The sequence below is a fragment of the Cydia splendana genome, chromosome 25, assembly GCF_910591565.1.
Source record: "Cydia splendana chromosome 25, ilCydSple1.2, whole genome shotgun sequence".
Taxonomy (NCBI): Eukaryota; Metazoa; Arthropoda; class Insecta; order Lepidoptera; family Tortricidae; genus Cydia; species Cydia splendana.
Genome location: NC_085984.1, coordinates 11,370,813 through 11,396,062, shown reverse-complemented (window position 1 = coordinate 11,396,062; position 25,250 = coordinate 11,370,813). Strand labels below are relative to the sequence as shown.

At 38.7% G+C, this 25,250-nt stretch overlaps 1 protein-coding gene across 1 annotated transcript in view; it reads right to left on the bottom strand.

Annotated features, from left to right (window-relative positions):
• LOC134802676 (neogenin) overlaps positions 1-25,250 on the bottom strand; it is a 106,189-nt gene that overhangs the window by 12,114 nt on the left and 68,825 nt on the right. Inside the window, exons 2-14 of the mRNA XM_063775310.1 lie at positions 10,689-10,875; positions 10,130-10,257; positions 9,505-9,692; positions 9,049-9,197; positions 8,404-8,501; positions 7,876-7,966; positions 4,873-5,014; positions 3,340-3,503; positions 2,996-3,117; positions 1,975-2,164; positions 1,238-1,348; positions 623-746; positions 276-428 (exon numbers count right to left, since the gene is read on the bottom strand). Coding sequence (XP_063631380.1) covers positions 276-428; positions 623-746; positions 1,238-1,348; positions 1,975-2,164; positions 2,996-3,117; positions 3,340-3,503; positions 4,873-5,014; positions 7,876-7,966; positions 8,404-8,501; positions 9,049-9,197; positions 9,505-9,692; positions 10,130-10,257; positions 10,689-10,875 — 1,847 coding nt within the window. The remainder of the gene's footprint in view (positions 1-275; positions 429-622; positions 747-1,237; positions 1,349-1,974; positions 2,165-2,995; positions 3,118-3,339; positions 3,504-4,872; positions 5,015-7,875; positions 7,967-8,403; positions 8,502-9,048; positions 9,198-9,504; positions 9,693-10,129; positions 10,258-10,688; positions 10,876-25,250) is intronic.

The window sequence follows — 25,250 nt, the reverse complement described above, 5'->3', positions numbered from 1 at the left end:
TATTGTTACCTCTCTATGCTTGAACCGATGAATCGATTTTAATTAAAGGATCTTATCTTATCTTATCTTATGCAATAAATGATTATCTTATTGTTACCTCTCTATGCTTGAACCGATGAATCGATTTTAATTAAAGGAGATATGAGATTATTTGATGGGTGATCGGCGATTAGGTGATGCATTCTATAGAAACTGAAGTGTCGAACGCCTCGACCCGGACCTGGACAGTTCTAGTGTGAATCATCCTTTACTCGTTCAAGTAATTTTTTACATACCTCCGTGTAGTGTACGGTGTAGTGTGGTGGCTGCGGTTCTTGCGCTGGCGGTGACCACTTCACACGGAGGCTGTGAGGACCCGCGGCTTCCACTTTGACGTTGGTGGGGGGACCGAAGCTTAGCTCTTCAGGCGCCGTGTGGGCTTCGATCGTCTGTTGCAATAAAGTTCGTGGTTAAATACATTCTTGAATTACATAAAAAGAGAACAATAAATAACTTTATTTTATTTCCTTATGCTTACAATATTCATTTATGTTGTTTCGAACTTGATGTTACATATGTTCTTGATCACGACATGGGGAATCGTAAATTAGCAAAAAACAGATAAATAGTTGTAATAGTATACCTCAGTTGGCGGCGAAATGGCGCTAAGCGTGAGTGCACGCGCGCTGAACACGTATGTAGTGTTAGGCTGCAGAGTTGCGACGTTCATCTCGAACCGCGTTGCGCTTCCTCGTGATACTCGCTCCCTATTATATAGTATGATGCACATTTTAGAGCTATTTATAGAAATTATCTTTATTTATAAGGTAGATACAAACTTAAACTATTTATAGTATATTAGACAATTTAGAGCTATTCATATGACCAAAAAAAATGTTTGTCATGTCAAACAGAATTAGTGATACGTCGAGTAAAAATAAGAATGTGAGTCGTAAAGTAAAAAATAATTTGATATAATTAAAATTAATGTGTAGAAAAATATTTTCTGTCTAAATTATACTATTTTAATTTATCTAAATAGACCTACAGGTAACCATCAAATGATAAGTATTTGCACCAAATGCGATGGTTTTCCATATTTTAATCTCGTTTTTTAATTATTACCTAATGATACGATATACTCTGAATTAAACCTAATATTAACATTTATTTTCCTATTATTGCCCAAAGGATTAAAGAGTGATATTCAAATTCGAGAACAAAACTATTTTCATGTCGATATCACGATATCACTCACCTCTCGCTCCCTTTGACCCGATACACCACCACATAGCCCACCACTTCTTCCATCTTCCTGGCCGGTTCTAGCCAGCTCAGCGTCACGAAGCGATGCTTCACGATTACCGCCCTAAACAGTCAACTCAGTCAAACTTGGTCAATACTTCTGTCAGGACGCTTAAACAAATAGGCGGAACACAATTTTTTTTTAACTTATTTCATTTTAGAACTTTCCTTAGAGTACATAATTATACCTATAAAAAAAAGAACTACGCAATTCTTAGACTAAATTGTGAGGTGCTTAAAAATGTTCAAGTAGTATAAAACTTTTTTGATCGTCCTTAGAATCATCATTTCTAATCATCGATTGTATGATAATTGATATGCGTTAAGTCTAATACATAGAGTTAGACCAAGAAAAGTCTGCAGAGATTTTGTTAGCTCACGCAGTGCAAGTGTTATTTTGAACGTCAAACTTCTATGAAATTATGACGTATAAATAACACTTGCACCGCGTGGGCTATCAAAATCGCTGCAGACTTTTCTTGGTCTAACTCTATTCATGTTTCGAAATTGACAGACAATGTAGATGTCGCTTTATGGCTCCATACATTACGGTTATCAAGAATATCAAGATTTGAAATTTGGCAATTTAGCTTCAATCTTCACTAAATAGTCAAACTCGATTAGGACTGTCTTGGACTTACATTTTATACGGGCATTAAATTATGGTTGAAAATACAGACAAATACTGACCTCAGGTCCCTGGGCGGGCTGACGATGGTCCCATTCTCTCGCGCCAGCTCCAGGCCTTCAGTGAGCGTGTAATCATAGTAGTCCGGTGGGTGCGTGAACGCGGGGGAGGTCTCGCCGAGGAAGTCGGCCTCGGGGGGGTCGGGGACCAGCGAGTTGAAGATGTCGGGAGGGGAGGGGAGGGAGGCGAGCTCTGTGGGGGGGGGGGGGAGGGAATAAAAAATAATAAAATTAAAATGAAAAAGTTAAAATTATAAATACTTGCAAAGTAACATAAAAATATAGTAAAATTGAATGTAAAAATAATGTAAACGCTAGACAAAAATGTAAAAAATCAAATCAAAAGTGGAGTTGGAAAATGAATTGGATATTGGACATGTGTTGTGTTGCTGGTAATATTACTTAAATCTAGCAACACACGAGCATGTTGGACCTTTTTGTATTCCGTGTTGAGTGGATATACTATTGCATGTCAATTTTAGTCAGATTGTAAAAAATGTGTACTGAGCGCGTCCAGCGCAATAAAATACCTACTTTTAAAGCCTCATAAATGATTAAGATTTATATGAAAAATGGCTAATGCGCGAAACTGTACTTATTTTCAATAAATCACAAAGTCAACATCTAGTGGTTTTGTTTTCAATAAGTCATTTTCTATAAGTAGGTACATATTATATAAGAGTACATAGCCGTTCAGTGGCGACCAGTGATAAGCGAATAGCGGTGAGCAAGCTTTTTCTACGCGCAGTGTGAGCTGTCGGAGATCAACAATCGTAAATCGAGCAGCTTTAATTCGCACGGGATGTTATATCTTCATGCTCGATTGACACACATTATATTCGGTGGTACTGGCTGTTTTGCCGCCGGTCAATGCTATTTCGCTATTTACGCTTGGAGCGAGCGTTTCATTACCTATATTTATTGCACCATGTTATTTACAAGGTTTTACCTATTATATTTCTGGATCAAACATGAACCCTGTTTCGTGGTGAAGGCCTAAAACTCAGGTGGAATATTTGTTTACCGTCATCGGGTGGTAGCACGACGAGCCGCAGCGCGGCGACGGCGCTGCCGGCCGCGCTGCTGGCCGCGCACTGGAACATGCCCGCGTCCACGCGCAGCACGCCTTGGATGCGCAGCGATGACCTGCAACACAGCAACATACATTCAATAAGTGTTACACCTTATTATGCCGCATTTACATATTCGAAAGCGAAATATGGACGCAGAAAAACGAATCTTTCGCTACTCATCTAGTAATACGCCTCGCCTTTCGCACGCTACATAGGTACACGTGCTACGGGATAAAATAAAGAAATAAAAAAGTAAAGGGGCATTAATGGTGAACCAAGGATTAAGAATACTGACCCGTCCACGAGCGCTATATCATGCTGATTGGGTGTTAGCGGCTCGCCGTCCTTCAGCCACGCCACGGCGGCGCCGCGGCCGCGCACGTCGCAGCGCAGCGTCGCGTCCCCGCGCGTGCGCGCCGCCACCACCGCCCCGCCGGGGAGTGACACGCGAGGCGCAGTCTGAACAAACACAAGTACACAATAAATACTACATTTCAATACAACTGCGGAAAACCTATTCGCACATGTATCGTACAACGTTTTGCAGTACATATGCCCTTTACATTTTCGACATAGTTACGTAATGTGCTAATTATCGCACTGGTGTTGTAAAGTAGCACCATATGTACTGTAAATACTGTTTTCAATCTAACCCAACAATGTTTTCCGATATATATATATCGAGTACCGATGGTCTCAAAGGCGATGGGTGCGTGGGGTAGTATCTCGATGTATTACTTCACAGCTAAGCCAGTACCTACCATTGCTACCAGTGAATGAAATAAACATTCGGACTCGTTAACCATACTAGTGCCTACTATACTTCAGTACTAATTGTTTAAAAGAACTAATTGCTATTTTTAACTCAAGGGAGCGATATGAAAGTAAAAAGAAACCGTTTAAATCTTTATTCCAGTCAAACTAGGCCGGCTCCAACCCTACATATCTGACCTGAGAAGATTTAGCCCTATATGGGACCGGCAACAAACTCAGAGGGACAAATCTTTTCAAAACAAGTTAAAACAACACATAACACATCATTTTATTTCACAAAAGTAAGCTTCTAATGAAACATAAGAAATAAAAATAACACTTGAAATAAAACACTTAGCTAAATGGTTAAAGAACGCGGGATTCTATAAGCTATCAGAATAATCCTTCAGGAACGTAGCGAGTTAGGCACGAGGTTGGCTAACGAGTACGTCCGATCTCTAGCGCGGTCCGATCAAGAAGAACTACCAGCGGCGGAGCCTCTCTGCTCCCGCCTCAAAGTCAAGTTGGCAAACCTGCTCGACCAGTCTACCAACATACCGACAAAAATGCCAACTCGTGCCTACGCTCACTCGAGAGAAACCTCTCGACGTTCCAAAGCCTTCTACCTGTCATCTCAGTTCAACAACACGCCAATAGATGGCGTTACTCTCTACGCAACTTTATTTCAACAATGCGCCAATAGACGGAGTTACTCTCTACACAACTTTATTTATTTTGTTACAACCAAATAATACGTAGCTCAACATTGCTAATCGATTTTATACAGGCGTCTAAAATAATGAACTGTAACGCTGCAATACGTCTTTCTGGTGTCAGGGTCCGACATATATATATATATATATACCTATGGGTCTCGACCCCCCGAAATCCAATAACAGCGTCGAGAACTCAAAAATCATTAATAAACAACAAAAAATATAAACAGAATACAAAAGTGCTAATAGCAGGAGATCGTGAAAGACTTCATCGTGCTATAAGATGCCGCGAAAAACAACCAACAATTATAAATTCCTATTTGGTACGAGTTGTGACGAGAAATCTGGACTTGACTTACCAGTACGGTCAACGTGGTAGCGCTGTCAGCAGAGTCCAGCCGAGAATGTGCTCGGCATGTGTAACTACCCGCGTCTAGTCCTCGAGCGGCCTGCACACGCAGGGACCCAGAACCCACCAGGTAGAACCGCGAGTCCAGGTCACTAGCAAACAAACAAACAAATGTAATCAATAAATGGTTATCTTTAGCGTCATTTTTAGAGCACCGTACAAAACTTTGTTCACGGTGCTCTTATGGGATCACTTCGGTCTTGCAAATCGGTTAAATGCGTTTTTCTCAAAGACCGTTTGATGTAGGTACCTGAAATTTGGAATAGTTATGGCAAGTACCATCACTAACACTGTGAATAAGTCGAAACTGCTTATTTCTGATTTTAGGGGGAAATTTAGGGGGTTAGAAGGTTAGGCTGAATTTTATTTTCAATTGTCAAAAAAATTGAGTCGATGGACTGATTTTGACTTCATTTTAGAATGCAATAGTTTCCATAAAAAATGCATTTAAAGTTGCAAGTTTTCATACAAAATTTTTCACCTCTGTCCTGTCGATTTTCGCGAAAACTATAGCTAACAGGCAGCTGACCAGTCAATGTCCAACTAAAACAAGTATGGAGACGGCGGGAAAATTATCAGGTTAACTCTATCTTTATTAGTTTTTAAACTGCAGCCTGATCTTTGGTTGCTTAGGGCTAGCTAACTGATGCTTACACTGGTCATTTCATATTAGGAAGTAGTTTTAGTGAGAAAGATCCTTACTTAAAACTTTGGCATTGAAATTTATGACTTACGTCTTTGATACAAAGTTTAATTCTACTTACTTACTTTTGTGAGATATTTCATTTTTTTTCTGAATAGCCTACTATAAGTATGAGAGAGTAAAAGATCTGCAAAATGCAACCTTGTAATAAAGCAAATAAGTTTAAATTTCGAACGGGCTTTCCAACCAACGGACTATCGCAGTGTGCTCAGGCTCAGTAAGAATCATATTTATTATTGGAGTTTATCAGTACAAATTTAAATTAAGAATTCCGTTCTTCACTGTCGTTGTGTTCTTTTTTTCACATTAGCGCACATAGAGTTAGTAAAGCGTATAGAGATAATAAAGTCATTTAATATTTATTAACAGCTATGGCGTCATCTACCTATAGATTTTACTGAGAGTATCTGATTCGTCGAAACAGTATTCCTTCTCATTAAGTACCATTACATTTATGTATTAATTGTATACAATATGTATATTTTTGAACTGATCGCTGAGAGCAGCTTCTAGATACTGTTCTGTTACGAATAAATAATTTTGGAAGACCGGGCGCAGCACGGTTCCATTTTTATCGACTATCACTATGCGCGTCCCTTTTGCACTAACATACTTGTTAGAACGTGACAGGCATGGTGACAAGCGATAAAAACGCGACCGTGCTACGCCGCCTGTATTGTATATGACAGTTAAAATTCACAGGTTTTGGAAACAAAGGTAAAGTTGACGAAATATAAAGTAAGCCGATCTTGATCAAACTTGTTTGAGTGACAAAGATGTCAGTTAAGATTTGGTACTCATGAATTCCAGTTCTACTAAAATATTTTTTCTTTTAAAAGCTGACTTACAATAAGTCCAAAATTGTGCGGTAAGTTAGGTTTATATTCAAATTATACGCAATTCTTTGTAGCAACTCCGCCAAGTGGACGGAAACAGGTACCTACTGGACGGCAAACTGACGCAGTTACCCTACTAGTACTAAAACTTAGACATTTATTAATACTTATTTCTGTGACTTATATGAAACATGAGCAAATTGATTAATACTTTACGTTAATTACATTCTGTGTAAAGCCCCCTCCACACTCGTGCGTGAATTGCGGCGCGAAGCCGCGAACGCGAGTGTGGCGTCGATTTTCGTAGACAGCGTAATCGACTCCACACTCACGTTCGCGGCTTCGCACGCGATTCACGCGCATAGTCTGGAGGGGGCTTCAGAAACAAGCCTAAACGTCAAAAACCGAGAAATGCCGAATCACAGACTTAATTGTAATATTATTCCTTTTTGAGTCGTGTCTACAAGTTTAAAATCCAACAATTGCGACTATATCAAAGATTATCATGAGGTCGTATGTATACCCAGTATTTTTGACGGATTTAGTTTTTTATGCTCGAAGTTGCCTGTCAACTCTGACGTATATTAAATTGTCAACTATTTTGGTGTTTGAAAGAATCAATAATTGGCAAAGTGCCCTGGCAGAAAAAGCCATTCTCACAAAAAAAGAATGAATAATAATGAAAATGTTCAGAAAAGTGGAAGAATATACTTCAATATGTTATGGATGCTAGTAAGATGTAAAAACAACAGTTTAGCGGAATGTAAGTTTACGAAATGGTTTGTACAAATTACAGAGAAATTCATAATAATTTGTTTCTACTAGAAATGTGCCTTCACCAAACGTTTTAGATAAACGGTAGGCCTATATTATATAAACGTTCTTGATTTCGGTTGGCCGAAATGGGATTTTTCCTCTTTTCACCTCCAAGATGAGGTTGATTGTTAATGTTAGAAAGCTGTAATTTGCTATGGATATATAATCAACGCGAGAAGGTGGTAAATAAAATCTTTAATCTCTATTTTATAACTTCTAACTTCTACATTACCTATACTAGCCCAGAGGCCTTTAATAAAAGTCCAAACTCCAAGGTCCCAGAGCTCCCAGACATTACCTTCTTATTTCCTAATAGTGAATAAAATGTACTTATGGGATAAATTAGTATAAGTATCCAAACTTAAAACCACCTAGGGATGTGTCATACGGTGCTCTGAACACCGTAGTCTTGACTTTGGCCAATTATTTTTTAATATATAGGGAACTAAAAGTGTTTACGTAATTGTGGCAGTTTCATGCCAAAAGTACACAAGTAAGTACAGTAGTATTTACTGTTGGCTGTTAATAACGCGTTACTGATATTTGCTTTTTTGACAATCGTCAATGTGTTACAAATATTGCTTAAAGAGTGACTTACTTGAGGTCGATAGCGACTCCTACGTTGTTGAGCCACGTGATCTCCGGCTTGGGGTTGCCCACCGCCGCGCAGTCGAATGTCACCGATGCTCCTAAAAATGTACACACAGTTATTCAATTCAATGAGTAATGATGAAAAGTAACAAAAAATTTTAAAAAGATCTTTGCCATCCTACCGACTGCGCCAATAAAAATGTAAATTGTAAGCATCTCTAGCTCAAGAACAGCTAGTGCCTAGGCCTACTGAAATGTTTTATACAAATAAAAAAGAATTGCGGCTTTTATTCAGAGTTCAGACCATTAAAATGCCCCATATTGACCATATTGTTCTTTCTGGATTGTCGTGCTTGGGTATTAAATATTTTTCTTGTATCGTACCTACGTACGTAATGCACCGGGAACTCAGTTTTGTCCCTTTTTATTACTTAAATCGATAAATAACCGCCTTGAAAGACCAAAAAAAGCTAAGAGATCAATATTGTTTCGTACAAAAATTAGGTTTCTCGTATTTGGAGCGAAGAAGACTAACCTTCGATGACCGTGATTGGTTGTGGCGTGGCGACGAAACGTGGCGGCTCCTCATCTGGCGGCTCCGTGCTCACGCGCAGCTCGATCTCTTCGCCCGTCCTAGAACGATAAATACAATACAATCTAAATACCAAGTGTAAAAAATATGACAGCAAAGCTTTACAGGTAACTGATACCTTAATCGCACTAGCACTCTTCCACTTCCACTTGCATCGAAAACTACACTAATATTTGTAGTATCTGGTATGATATGATGTGGAATGAGGTATATCCTTTATGTGATAAAAGTTTTCCACAAGCCATAATGGTCAGGGTTAAATAAAGTCAGCAACGCATAAGTCGATCTTTTGCGATGAGCGGCGATGACTGGTTCTCAATAAAATAAAATAAAAATCATTTATTGCGGATCATTTACAAAGACTTAAATTACTATTCAATGTTCCCATCTGATAGCTTGCTCGCAACTTTTCAGATAAAAAATCTCATCTATGATTAACCGGGGTGATTTAATGCTACCCGGCATCGATAGCTGGATGCGTCATGGGGTCGCAGAGGATCTAGTTCTAAGTTCTAACACCCCACCAGGGTCACAGATGGCATCGAACACTACCCTAATCTTAGTTGTACGGATATCTTACAATCTCACCTATGCTTATGCGGTGATAGAGCCACCCTACACCGGTAGGTAGCCGCGTCATGAGGTCTCAGTGGATCAAGTTCTAACGCTCCACTGGGGGTCACTGACACCCGTGCTGCCTCCAATCGTACTGGTGACCCGTTCTTTAGCCAAGTTACCTGTAAGAAGATGATACAATTAGTAATGTTAGTCATACGGTTCCGGCTGGAATCGCAAAAGTGTGTACATATAGGACTATAGGTATTGTTATTCAGAGATTGAACTAGATTACTAGATGAAGCGGCGCTTTAAGACTGAGTGTGGATCTGCCCCCCTACTATATCTATCTATGTAAGAGACATGCTTGGTATGCTTGTTTTAATTAACACTCAGACGAAATATGCAGTCTTACTCCACGGCGCCTTGAGGTTAGCCACACTGCTTGCTTTAAGTATGCTTAGAAGTTGAACACGATGAAACACTCACATTAAGTTTCAAAACCGGTGGCGGACTGTGTAACCTGGCGGCAGAGTACACCTTCCTCTCAGGCAGAGCTGCAGGACCCTGCAGCCTCACGGCTACTCTTGGAGGGGCGGAGACACCACAGGGGAGGAGTGCTGGAGCTCCGACTGTGCCTAGGATACTACGGGGGCCTGGTATGAGGGATGGGACTTCTGTAATATAAAAAATTGATGGGATTAGTCTTGGAAAAAAGATCAGGTTGACCAAGGATAAATGACGATCGCAGATGGTTTCATTTCATGAAATCGTTACTAAGTCAAACGCATACTACCTACAACGGTATGTAGGTAGAGTGCGACTAAGCTAAGATAACTTTGCAACGACTTGAAGAGTACAAAGTAAAGAGTGTCATTATTAACGTTATATTTTCCTAGACATTTGACATTAATGATGACATTGCCACACTTTGTCATTGCAAATTCCAAAGATAACTTGGTCCGAATCTAATCCATTTTGAAGTTGTTATGTGCGATATCAAATGGACATTGAATTTGGAGTGGTTGGGGTACTAATTATTTAATAACATTGTACCAAACTCTTGCACCAAGGAGAAATGTGAAAACTGCTTTCAAGAGAAAATGAAACTCACCTGCCAAATATAATAGCGCGACCCTGGAAACCACACTGCCGGCACTTCCCGTGGCTACACATTGGTAATGCCCCGCCAGCGTCGCTGACATGCTCTCTATCACTAGCGAGCCGTTCACCAGCTGCTTTCTGAAACGAGAGAGAATATATTATATTACATTATCGTTTTTGCACAAAAAACTCATAAATGAGTTACCCTAATCGTCATAAGACTCAGTCATCCTGGGCATGAAAGTTTGCTAATTCAAATTTCATTTTATCAGTTGAAAAATGTCAAAACTTGATTAGGGGGTGTACAAACAGCAACACCTATCTATCCTATCCTGTCCTATCTGTACATCGGTGGCCCTTATTACAAAAGGCATAAGGTCCACCGATGGTACTACGTGTAGTGTAGGACGCCGGTCGCACGGAGGATAAGTAGAGACTTTAGACTGATTGATATCTCAATTTAATTAATAGAAACCATCCAAAAGAAGCAATCAGTTCAAAGCATTAAGTTACAAATAGCGGCCATTTTTACATTGCGATTAAAAAATAATTATTGTTGTCTCACTAACCTGTACTTATCCTCGCTGGATAATGCATCATCCCTCCTCGGTGGACCATCAGCTCGGTGTCTCCAGTGTATCTTGGCCCCTCTGGCTGCAGCACAGCTCAGCAGAACAGCGTCCCCCTCCTCTACCACTGCGTCGTGCGGTTCTGATGTCAACCGGACACCTTCGTCGGGGACTAGCTCGTCGACCCCTGGAAAGATGGGAAAGTAGTTTTAGATAACTTGAAAAGATGTGTAGACTCAGTTCTATAGGATATATAGATAGGGGATAGTTCCATAGCCAGAATAATATGAATTAAAAAAAACTGTTGTGTAGCCAAAATGGTTTTTAGTTCTTAAGTTATAGGAAATGAGTTACAGGAAAAATTAACTTCATGAGTTATGGGAAAAATGTATTACCTGACAAATTAATTTTGTTTATTTTTTTACTTTTTCGGTAAACACTAAAAGGTCCTTTAAAAGTACTCTCGGCCTTAAGCTGTCTCAAGCCTTACGATCACCAAATTAACTTAAAATAATTCAATCATCCAGAATAATCCACTTTAAACCCCTAAAAGTAAGTTTAAAAAGGTAAAAAAGTATTATTATTGCACCTGAAGAGCACTCGGGACTCGAACCCACGACATCAACAATAAGTCCTAATCACGAAAACATCCTTTATTAAATCCTTGAGTGTCATCCATAGCCCACCGGCGCACAAACTTATTTTACCGTCGCTAAAAACATCTGCACTCTTATTGTACAGAGATACGGTCTGATTTTGTACAAAAATCTATTTATTAAAAGCAATATAAAATTGCAATCGCACCAAAACCAAAATACAAAATGCGGTTTCTTAATCTAACTGTGAATCTTATTCGGCTGAAATAGAATTGGTTTTTGTGAGATTTTCATTCGCGACCTGCAGTTACGCTCGAGATTATTGGTAGGGTTTTCAACAATGCAATCAAAGAATCTTTGTAAAAACTCTTGATCAGATTAATGGAAGCTTTTTTAAGGTTTTGGAAGCAGGCTTTAGCGTCGAGTTTGTTTATCCAGTGGGAGTTTTTTCTTTGCAAGCAACAGAGGGATATTTATCTATAAAATTAAAAATATTTCTTATTTGAACTAAACGGAAGAAATTGTTCTTAAAACACTTTGCTGGCGTGACGCTGAGGCCTATACTGAACAACAGCTACCAGACGCCCAGATCTATGTAGTAACAAGGATAGTACCTAACCTATAGCAAACTATTAGGGTTTTGTTGCTATCAAAATCGAGCTTTTTCTGAGGATAGCTCTTAGACTTAAAACGAACTTTTTCCATGTATCCGTTTAGTTTTGCGGCTGAATGCACTAAATCGACCACTGGTATTTATGACTTCCTACATAGTTCCGAGTGTTCACTGTTTAGTCTCAATTGTGAAATCTTTCGACTGTTCCTCTTTCTGTTCCACTCGTTCCCGGCAAGAAATCAGTTTCCGCATTGCATGTGGATGTCAATATCTCAGCTAAGGCTTAAATAAATAATTCAGTTTTTATATTTATAAGTCAAAATATATCACGCAAACAATTTGCAAAAGTACTTACCGTAAAATCAGGTAACTTTAGTCAACAACTTATAAGTCTTATAACTATGGTCCAAATTCAAGTTGCAGTAAAATAATTATGTACCTTTTGGTGTCGAGACACTTGGCCCGTGGGGTCCGAACGCGTCTACCCTTTTTAAGGATCTATCAAAAAGGATAGCTGACGCCACTGGTGACCGTAGATCTGGCAACTTCCTCGCACAAAGAATAAGTATTGCGATACAGCGAAGAAATGCTGCCAGTATCTACGGCACCATTCCGCAGGGGGATATTTTGTAATTATTTATTTTAAGTTTAGTTTTATTTATTTTTAGATTTAGTTTTTAAGTTTTGTAGGTTAGTTATTTAATTATCAGCAGATCTGACAGCAATCTAGAAATAAAACACATTAACTGAATAAGTAGTAACATTAACTAAAATTCGACAGTTTTCTATGTGACAGCTGCGTTTTCGTCAACGGTCAAAATGCAGTTCAACTCGTTAAAGTATCAGTTCCATAGAAATGGGCACACTATATACAATGGGCACTTATGTCGAGTGGTCAAACTTCGCCCCAGTTCAATCACAAAGTCAATAGTAAATCGAACGAGCAATTATAGCGCAATAAATCAGCGTCGCGTCCGCCCGCATGCGTACGCGCCGGTCTCAATATCCATGCGTATTTGAGTCTTATTCCTATGGCAGTAAGACTCAAAATGTGTTGATGCGAGATTGTAGGACAGATGCTGATCTATCGAGAATGGAGAATGTGCAGTCTTTGTATAAGCGTTATAAGTAATGTTATATACCCACGTGTCTTTTGACATGTTCGATGAAACTGTATATCAAACATAGTGTATAAAACACAACTTCGCTTATTCGAGTGATCGAAATGTTCGGATAGATCCGCATTTGTAATTTCTCTTTCGCAGTTTTCAAAATATATGTTCTGCTTTATTTTGGTATTTTGGTTTTATAAATGCTAGTACAGTCAAGTGTAAAAATATGGGTGCACACATCATACTCACAAATATGTCTAGTGATCCAAAGGACTCGAGCCTTTTAGCTCTTTTTTTAGGGCTCGCCTCATTTCTTGACGCCTAAAAGGCTAAAAGCCTATCCTAGACTCTTGGGGCTAATAACCTTATTAAGGCTTGGGGCTAAAGAGCTAAATAGGCTTGTTTTTAGGGGCTTAATAAGGTTATTAGCCCCAAGAGTCTAAATAGACCTAGGCTCGGGGGCTAAAGAGCTAAATAGGCTTTTAGCCTTTTAGGCGTCAAGAGATGAGTCGAGCCCTAAAAAATAGAGCTCCAAAGGCTCGAGTCTTTTGGATCACTAAATATGTCCCATAGCTCTTATGTCAGCGAATTAAGAACTATGGGACATATTTTTGAGTATGTTGTATGCACCCATATTTTTACACTTGACTGTACTTTAAAGAGTTCTTTAACTTGGTGCAATTAACTAAGTAGATGACTATCGCATGTGTTCACTAACATATTACCTACATGTTCCAATGCATCCATCACACCATCAAAGTGAACAACATACCTACGTAGTCGTAATTCTTATTTATAAAAAAAATCACAGCACACGCTCAATGCTCATCATCCATCATTGTTAGTTAACAACTAAACGTATTGACAGTCAGAATGACATGCCACCGAAGTCCACCGAACCCTCCAAAATCAGCCATTTGTATTTGAGAAGAGCAAAGTAAACAAGGATTCAATCACAAAACTAACCATTATTAACCAGTATAAGGTGATCTTAGATCACATACAAATGTTACTAGTCTAGGGGTCTCATTATATTGGAAATTTCAACCGACCAGTTTCAAAAACCAGTATAATTCTGAGCTTTTATAACGTATGGTTTATACGAATCTATGGGTCATAGGCAAATAGGCATATTAAAAAATAGAGTAGGAGAAATAAAGGGACTCGCGACAGATGTTCAAATGAACAACAGGCAAACATAGAAAATGCAAGGGAAAGTGAATCTTATGTAGCTGAAGGCGTTGATTATATTTGGGACGTATGTAAACATTTACCAACGAGTAGTGGGACTGAAAAAATCACGCAATGCAAATTATAATCATAGAAATATGTTTGACCGTTGATGAACCTATTCTCATCGCACGACGAACATCCAGTGGTCATTTTTAAAATGAAGAGCTTAAAATTAAATATTTTACAGGCCAAATGCCCAAAAATATCCGAAAATGCACTCTATGGCCTTAATTATAGAGTCGTATTCAGATATTTATTACGAGATTCCTGGTTCACATTTGGCAATTGTACATCACCGTTAAATTCGACGGCGAAAATTTGTTTCTACACGTCCCGTGTCACGGGAGATTAAATTTTACGTATTTGTGATTCTGTATTGTATTGTGAACAATTATGTTTACGTATTGGTGATGTCATATATTGTGTTGCAAACAATTTTATTATGAACGTGCAATTTCAGATATACGTAAACTTTGTGCGCTCGAAATCATCACAAAAGGGTATTGTGTGCGTTTTTGCCAATTTTGGTAGGAAGTTTAGTATTATTTAATCTTGTGACCCTCGGAATGGTCGTCACGTATAAATACAAGTACATACCTACCTATTAATTTATTTGAGTCGTTTAATGGTAGGTTTGGTAGTTATTTTGTATACATATATTTCCCTTCAATAGGAGTAGGTATCTTAAAAGTTAACCAGACAAGATCCCTGAAAGGGTCCCTGAATAAAGGATTATGAACGATTTATTGTAAATGTAAAACTTTAGTGTTTACTACTTGGTAATACCTACTCTATTTGGCATTAAAGTTTTTCTAACTAAAGAGACTCCCTGGCTTTTTTTAAAATAATAACCTCTACTCCATCTTTAGAATTAAAGCGAGCTATAGGTTACAGCAATATTAAATGTATCAAGCCGCATACGGTGAAGGAATTATCAAATTAGTCAAGCTACAGGGTGATCCAGTTAGCCCGAGTATGCTCTATCTAAAGTTAAGTTAGGTTAGGTTGGCTTGCTTTTAGCACTCAAAAGCTGCCGGCTTTTAGCCTAGTCAGCTAGACATGTGTAGCGACTAGCGTGTGGGGAAGGGTAAAGGTTACACGAGGTATCGGAAATTAGTTAATGTATATTGATGTTACGAAACTGACATCACCGCGTTTTGTTATAAGTAAAGCTATGTACATACGATTAATACGAGTGACACCCCTTTATATACAGTGTTAAGAATATTTCTTACATATTACGACCCACACACTGTCCATTAGATTACAATGAGGTTTGTTGCGAACGCAACCTTTATTTGTATAATACAGTAACTAAACGCAGCCGTCGGGCTCGGCTAGTATTTGGAAGCTTTTTCTAAAGCACCAATAGGAGCGCTCCACATATTATGTATCGCGGCCAATTAGAGGCACCCAAATCTTAACCACTATTTTCGGACATTCAAATTATGCAAATCACTCTTTCATCAGCCTCCATACGATTACCACACTACTTTTACATTTAACCGTTTAGTCAAGGAACCCTTGTAAAACCAGTACCTATTGAAATTATAATAGTTTACTTCAAATCGAAGCTTTTTATTTGAGTCGTCGAGATCCTGACCTGCACGGCGGCTACAAGGTTAGATTCTCGTTCTTGGTTGGGTTTATGAGCATGTACGAAAATCTAAAACTTCTCATAATAACTTAAATTTCAAATAATCGATGCTGTCCCGAATTAAAATACTACAATGGCCAATAAGGTATTGCTTAAATAAGCGAGGCTGTTTAAGTAAGACGAGCCAGGCCATTTCCAGACGAGGTGTATATAATTGCATAGGTAGATATATTTGACTATCATGCAACATAGAGATGATATTTCAAGCCCTAGTATTTCACAGTTTAGCTGTTTTAATGTTCTAACAGACCATAAAGCCCTATACATATACAAGTTCAACTATAACCTTACAAAGGTTGAATTGAGATCATCCTTGTTCAAAAGTGCCTAGGTTTAAAGCTCCACGCACTAAAAACTCAAAATGCATGCATACTTTGTGCAAAAGTGTGTTCTTTTTTTACATTCTACAGTTTTTTTTTGCGTCGAAAATCCCATCTCCAACTGCCGTGAATACTAAAAGCTCTGAATGGGAAGTACACTCGGTGCAATGTTCCTATTGCTGTCGTAGGTATGCGCCGTCGAGTCCAACACGATAGTAAAATTTTGAATATTTTCCGGTGACAGAAGAAGTTAAAATCTAAACGGGGCCTGATGTCGATATGTCTTTTTTCTCGCAATCTCAGGATTTTTCCAGCAGTAAAACTTAATTCATTTCCGATACCAGAGCATGTACTAGTGATCCAGTGGTCGTGGGTTCAAGTACCACCCAAGACAGTGAATTTCCCACTTTTAATTTCTTTGTAAGCTTAATAGCATCGGTCGCTGATAATTCTGCTTGATACAAAATTAATTTTGATTGATTTTGCATGCAACGTCGTCTGAGCGAAGTATTTAAGCAACAGGAATGTGTCCGTTGCACATGTCATCTCGACTCGACCGGCAGCTTCCGTTTCCATCCGGATTAGTCATTGACCTAATTGCTGCACTGTGTATAAGTAGGTGTCGGTGCACTTACACATGTGTTTAACGTGATGGACTCTGCTAATTTTATTTCCTTTAAAGACATTTTTGTTTTTTTCGAACCGGTACGATTCCATTAACAAATAGAGGCTATATAGTTAAGTGCCTTTGGGAAAATGGGAATCCGAAAGTAAATCAGCAGGTGGTTTGGTGCAACCCGGCCTAAGTCTACAATTGGGTACTTTCCTCTACTTAAAATTAATTATTTCACACTGTGCACGAAATAAAGCACCAGATCATTATTAGAAAAACATAGATAGCAGTTATTTTTAAACACAATTTCTAAGTATAAAAAGTAGGTGAGTTGACTGTGACGTCATTACACACGTTTTCATATAAATTCCATATTAGCAAATCGTTTTGCCAGTTCTAAAAAAGAAGCTGATTTGACTAGTAGGAAAGTAGCCAATTATTACCATACTTCTATAGCATAGATTTAATAAGAACCTAAGCTTAGAGGACTCTCTCCACACATTAATTGCATAAGAGTTAGGCATATGGGAGGTATGGTAAAACGTAGGTATGTACGTTTGAAATTCGCATAAAACTTATTATTAACGGGTTTTAACTATGTTTGGAGTGAGCACTCTAAGATTACCTATTTATTTCTCTATGTCCGCGTGCTTAAAGACAATACTAAACTAAGTTTGTATACTCTTTACCATGTTAATTTTTATCATTTAATTTAAATATGCAACCGCGAAAATGTACGACTAAACTTTACAAGGGCATACTTTGAGCGGATTGCCGAACTTTGAGGAGCTCTCCCAACTTTACCAAGTACAGTAATTACTTCAGATTTCATCTTTAACCATCAAAAAGCCATTATTAATTTCCGCCACCTAGAGGTTGTCTGGAAGAGATCGCTTTTTAGTGATAAGGCTGCCTGTTGTTTACCTCTACTTGAGTTACTGTTTTGGTTGTATTGTTTTCTGTATTGAGATGTGCAATAACGAGTATGTGTAAGCCAATTGGACGGCTTAAGCTTGTAACTTCGATTCGTCGAACGAGCAGCTATAAATAGGAAGTGCACATGTCATCTGGACTTCGTATGGATTGCCCATTGACCTGGTTGTGGGAGTGGGCACTTATTCACGCCGCGAGTCGGGCGGGATGAACGTCTGTTTAGCCTCAACACGTACACTCAGCTGCAGAAATATAGATGGTCAAGCAAATCTTGTCAGTAGAAAAAGGCGCGAAATTCAAATTTTCTATGAAACGATATCCCTTCGCGCCTACATTTTTCAAATTTACCGCCTTTTTTACACGACTGCCCAAAAACAGAGTGTATTGTTTTCAGCATTCATGTGTGTATGTATATATTTAATTATTTATTTATCTACTGACAAGATCTGCTTGACCAAGTTTAGTTAACCCCCCACTACAAAAAAAAACTATTCAGGGGGAGGGTCAGTTTAGCTCTGAAGCACCCAGCCGCAAAATTCCATGGCCACTATATGAATGGATTTATTTACAATGTGTACAATTTTGTAGCGGAAGTAAAATGTAAGACAAATGTGTTTTTCTGTATTTATTTATTCAATAAATAAATCATTATTTGTGTGGCACTTATCTGCAGCTGTTTCTCTCATAAGCGCCTTCCGACATCGGAAAGGTGCTTCCGATAATTTCAGCCATGCCGGAGCCGCCAGTCAGCAGTCGTACGATAATATTTGTTGGTGTGCGTATGTGTAGGCACCTAGGCACATTGTTTGTAGTAGGTAAGACGCTAAAGACGGCCCCCGCGGCCTGACGACGCGGATGTAGGATCCTACATCCGATATCGGATCGGGCAATGTAAAAACGCTCTAACTCGAAACCCTAATATGTTCCTACCTACATTTGTTAGTGATCCCACAGACACATAACCGTAAAAATAACACTACATTTACTATCCATCTCCCATTATCCCCCCTAACGTGAACGTGCAGAAAACGGCCCATAAGGAAAAACCTACAAAAATAAGGAAAGAAAACACACGTGTTCAGGTCACATACACGCCATGTTTCATCGTGGAACGGTTACATATCAGAATACCGAAAACTGATTTACCTAATGTTGAATCACCTATGCTTGATTCACCTATTTTTAAATTACCTATCGATCATTTTACCTAAACATTGACTGACCTAAGTTTATAATACCTAAGCTCAAATAACCTAATGGACGAAACACCTAATGCACGATATACCTAATGCACGTTTTACCTACTGCACGTTTCACCTAAAGCTATTATACCTAATGCACGAATCACCTATAGCTAATATACCTAATGGACGATACACCTAAAGCTGATATACCTAATGAACGATGTACCTAAACTTGATTTACCTAATGGACGAAATACCTAGAACTGTTAAACCTATCGCACGAAATACCTAAAGTTGATATACTTCCTGAACGAATTACCTAATTTCGATATGCCTAATGCACGGAATACCTCAAGTCTATATACCTAGTACAAAATTCATATCATTTTGCCGAATGATCAAGTGGCAACTCCACCCAATAAATCGTATGATTTCCCAACCTTACAGTAGAAACTGTTTGTTTGGATAACAATTTAAAAATACACTTTTTGAAACGCTACTTTTTAGGTAGTAGAATGATTTCGTTAGTCTAATACAAAATTAGTTATGTTATCTTATCTTATCAAAAGCAAGATTTTTGTAAGTTAACATCATGACGATGAATAAAAGTCGGTTTTGGCACTGTTTGGTCGTAGTTAACCTAACACGCTCCTCCTCGCTTTGCTCGTCATCGCACCTATCTCGACTTCTTGTATGTCCTAATAATATTCTACTAAACAATAATTATATTTTTGATTTTAGGTACATATTTCGTTCATTAAGTGCATCGACTTCAGGTATTTCGTGCATTAGGTGTATCAAATTTAGGTATTTCGTTCATTAGGTATGTTAACTTTAGGTAATGCGATCATTAGGTATACCGACTTTAGGTAATTCGTGCAGTAGGTATGTTAACTTTAGGCAATTCGATCATTAGGTATACCGAGTTTAGATATTTCGTGTATTAGGTATACCAACATTAGGTGTTTCGTGTATTAGGTATATTAGCTTTAGGTATTTCGAGTATTAGGTGTTTCAACTTTAGGTAAATCGAGCATAGGTATTCTGAGCTTAGGTAAACCAATTGTAGGTGAAACGTGCAATAGGTAATTCATTCATTAGGTGTTATGAGCTTAGGTTAACTGATCAATAGGTATTTAAAAAAATAGGTGAAACGAGCATAGGTGATTCAACATTAGGTAAATAGATTTTCGGTATTCTGATATGTAACCCGTGGAACGACGTGGTACATTATACGAGGGTGACGCTGAAAGGTTTTGGAATATCGAACATTTTCAATACTTTTCCTGGAAATATTTTGTAAGGTTATTTTGGGTTCTTATTGGTTTCGTGGATTGTAAGGTCTCTACCGAGACGAGTTTTTAGCTAAATGTGAGTTTGTACCTATGAGTACTTGTGATACATCACTATCGTTTGACACAGTTGAATACTAAAAATAGTGTAACGTTGTACAGCGCGTGAATGGCGCTGTACAACGTTACACTATTTTTATTTTATTCAGCTGTCGAAATTGCGACTACAATATTTGCACTTATTTACGGACTTCAGTCCAATTATTACTGGCAATTATTTGTCTAATTCTATAGCACAGACAGAGTAACATACAGTACACAGCCAGAATCCATAAAACAAAGTTGCAATTCGCTTACAATAGATTTTGCACGTGACTGTACTGTGTACAGTCAGCGCAGTAAACGAGATAACAAGCCGCGAGCGAAGAACTTTCAGTCTTCCCTCACACCGACTAGAATGTTTCATATTTTTGCCATTTTCTGAAAACTAATCCATTTTTTTAAATTATTATGAAATATGCTTTTTTTATTACAAGCTTTTATTTAGTTTCACTTGACCGTTGTCTGTCTGTTTGTCGGTCTGTAATCAAATCTTGCAAGTTAAATTTGATCCACTTCCCGGTTTCCGATTGAGCTGAAATTTTGCATGCATGTATAAATCGGATGACAATGCAATATTATGGTACCATCGAGCTGACCTGATGATGGAGACAGGAGGTGGCCATAGGAGAACTCTGTGATGAAACAACGCAACCTAATTGTGTTAGGGGTTTTTAGAATTGTCTCGATGAGTATTAGTATTAGTTGTCTGTCGTAAGAAATTTTTGCCAAAAACTTTTATCAGAATCACAAGCTCTTGATCTTGTCGAGTGAAAGTATTCCACAAATATTTTACAAGCCATCCTAATACGCATCATACGAAGTCAATGAAAAATGTTAACGTTTCAAAAAAATTACTGCATTCCCGTTGCCGGGGAGGTTTTGGGATTATACTGAGCAACTTTTACTATGGGACCAACCCCGAAATTGCGTTTACATTTACATTTATACATACGGCTTATATATTGAATGGTATGCTTAAAAAGCTGCGAACGAAATTGACACGAACTCGATTCTGAACCTAATACGGTGTGAGACGTCGAACCTCGCTGCACGTTGGCTATCCAGCAGTTTGCCGAAGTTCGCCCGAACTTTCCCAAACTTCGCAGAATACTTCGGATTCCATCGCGCTTAATCTTCAAGTGAATTGCGACGACTCCTAGTTCATTTAAAAGTTTCGTGTATTCGTAGAAGTTATTTAATTTTAGTGTGAGATTAGATAAAGATTTGTAGTTTATTATTCAAGTAGGCATATTACAATGCGCTTATGAACGTCAAATAAAGCTACACCGGCTCTAACCCTACACCTCTGCCTCGAGAAGATTTAAATCCCCACTTAATTGGAGGAAATAAATAAGAAAAAATACAATTTAAATTACTATTAGTTTAATTAGATTAGTCGGTTGAACCGTCTGCTAATAAACTAAATGTTTTTAACTTGCTTATGTTATGTTTTAGCTCCCGCTCTATCAACTAGGAGTTGCAAATACCTATAAATACCTGTCTAGGTACCTATAGACATATATGTCGTACAAAACAGTACAGTATAAATACTTCTTATTATTGCACTAACTAAAAAAAACTGCAACACAAGTAGAGGTAAATAATAGACGACCGCCGCTAAAAAGCGATCTCTTCCAGAGTCCAGACAACCTTTAGGTAGGTAGCGGAAATTAACAAATACCTACACAGTACGGGTACCAACTCAGTGCAGGCTGTGCAGTCACCTGCAATAATATGTTACACAAGAAGGCCACAAAATATCTGACACGATCTTATTTGTAGAGCCATAAGAGCGTGTCACTTATTTTTGCGGCCTTTGAAGAATAACATATTATTGCAGGTGGCCATTAGACAGACAAACGCCAGTTATTTTATTATTATTGGGAGCCCACTTCTGAGCAAAGGCCTCCCCCCACTTTTTCCAGTCTTCCCGATCCTGTGCAGTCTCTGGCCATTCCTTTAAAAAGGAGTCTAACTCGTCTCGCCATCGCCGACGTGGTCTGCCAATTCCTCGTTTTGAGCTGGGCTGCCACTCTGTGGCGATCTTGGCCCACAGCTCACTCGGCATTCGGCAGACATGACCAGCCCAGTCCCACTTTAGCTTGGCCGCTTTCCGAGCTACGTCGACTATTTTTGTTCTGGAGCGCAGCGTGGTGTTCCGGATACGATCCATTAATTTCACACCTATAATATGCTGCGCTCCATAGCTCGCTGGCAAACCCCTAGTTTGGACCTCTGACACGCCGTCAAAGACCAAGTTTGTGCACCGTAGATGAGAATTGGAAGTATGCACATGTCCATGAGCCTCCGCTTAAGTGACAAGGGGAGATCGCCTTTCATCAGATATTTCATGGACCAATAGCTGCTCCAGGCGTTTTCAGTCCATCTTTCGACTTCCTTCTCTTGTCGCGCCTGGAAGGAAACTAGTTGGCCCAAGTAAATGTATACTCCTGGACATATGCAACCGATTCTCCGTTTATCTCAATCCTACGTGGGGTGCTGCTATTTGTCATTAGCTTGGTCTTCGACATGTTCATCCGAAGTCCAACCTCGAGGCTTGCATTGCTGAGGTCTTGAAGCATTGATCGTAGCTCGTTAACGACAGTTAAAAAAAAATCAGTCACACAGTTGATCAAAATTTGAAGCCTCAAAATTACACTTGTTTGCCACATCATTAGCAATGCACGCACGAGAACTTTCCAAAGTTGCGAAACTTTCCACATGAGAATTTCTCGGTAACTTCTGAGAATGTTCTCGAGAACGAGAATTTATTTATTTATCGTAATTTATACCATGAATATTCACGATAGTTTAGGTGTAGTATGCTTACCCCCAGAAAATTCCGACTTTTGGTCTACCGCTTCCGGTCAGAAAAATGTATGACGGCCCGGCCAAACGGTCAGACCTAGGTGGGGGGTGCTCGACCAAATGTCATAGAGGGACCCTGGCAGTTTTTGACGCGGCCATGTTTTTTTCAATATAGCCGACTTTTTTAATTTTTTCAAGTTTGTCCTAGCGCGCTGAAATTTTGGTCACGGAATCTCGGGGTCCCCTAGATACCTATGAAAACATTTTTTTTTTGAAAAATGCTACAATTTTGGGAAAACCGGCCACTTCTATTTTGTATGGCAACTTTTAAACGGTGCGTGATAGGTGGGGGGTGCTCGACCAAATGTCATAGAGGGCCCCGAGACAAAATAGACTGCATTAAAAAAAATCAAAATGGCCGACTTTTTTTTTAATTTTTTCAAGTTGGTCCGAGCGCGCTGAGATTTGGCATGGCGGGAGATAGAGGCCTCTAGATTCGTATGCCAAAAAAATTTTTTTGGAAAAAATCCAAGATGGCGGAACAATAAATTTCCATGTTGCAGTCTGAGAACATTCTCGAGAACGTTTCCGCTTTTTGGGAATGTTCTGCAATCTGTACATTGCTACACATCATTCACATCAAGCGCGATCATCGGTTTTTGTTCCCTCACCACACCACACCACGCACTTTGCACACAGCCAATTCATCATATTCCTATCATAATATCTAAATATATAAACGTGAAAGACCTGACTGACTGACTGACTGACTTAAATCAACGCACAGCCCAAACCGCTGGGACTAGAAAGTCCAAATTTGGCAACTAGATTCCTTATAAGGTCTAGGTGTCCACTAAGAAAGGATTTTTCAATATTCATCCCCTAAAGGAGTGAAATGGGGGTCCAAAGTTTGTATGAGGAAACAAGATAAGTTAGACTATTTTATTCCAAATTTCACAGGAGTATTCCTAAAGATAAATGAGTAAACACGTGTTTCAGGTTTTTTGAAAATTGAACCCCTAAGAGGGGGAAAAGTCCCCAATAGGGTTGATATCTCAAAATATCAATATGGCTATCGTTTTCATACTATTTTGAGCCGCTAATAACAAAAATGGCATCAAAATTAAAATTAACGTAGCCGAAGTGAACAATCATCCCCCTAGTGGGGGTGCAATCGGGTTGAAATTTCAAAATATCAATATATATATATATATATATTGGGGACATCTTATACAGATCAACCTAGCCCCAAACTAAGCATAGCTTGTACTATGGGTACTAGGCGACGATATAAACATACTTATATAGATAAATACATACTTATATACAAAGAAATACATACTTATATTTCCCGAATGAAGGTTGAGGGAGGCGATGGCTGAGATACGCGTCATACTCGTGACCGGGTGCTGTTTGTGGAGACTGGTCGGTTTAAGCTAACACAAGCTATTATACTTAGTAACTTTATTTTTATTAATTAATTACAGTGAGACGCCTCATTCTGCTCTCGTATGTTTCTTTTCTCTTAGTGAATGTATTAATTATACAGGATATTGACTCTTGGAGACCCTATACATCTCTAAGGATAACTTGATAAACTATATAATCTTATAGTTCTGACACCTAGAGACATTTACACCTCTAAATATTATAGATTTTTTTTTTGTGTTTTGTATCTGTATTTTTTATGTAATTCGACATTAAGAGACCATATACATCTCTTAGTAATTGTAATACGTTAGATTGAATTCTTAGTTTTATTTTATAAAATTGTTGATGTTATTATTTTTGCATGTATGTAAATTCAATGATGACGTGTAAAAGTGCCCTTGTGGCCTATTAGCTGAATAAATGTTGATGTTTGATGTTGATGTTTGTTTGAGAAAACACCCATGCCCAGGAACAAATATCTGTATTCATCAGACAAATAAATGCCCTTACCAGGATTCGAACCCAGGACCATCGGCTTCGCAGGCAGGGTCACTACCCACTAGGCCAGACCGGTCGTCAAAATATGGGTATCATTTCCATGGTTTTGTGGGACGCGAATTACAACAAGTGCGAGTCGGACTCGCGTTCCAAGGTTTCCGTACATTACC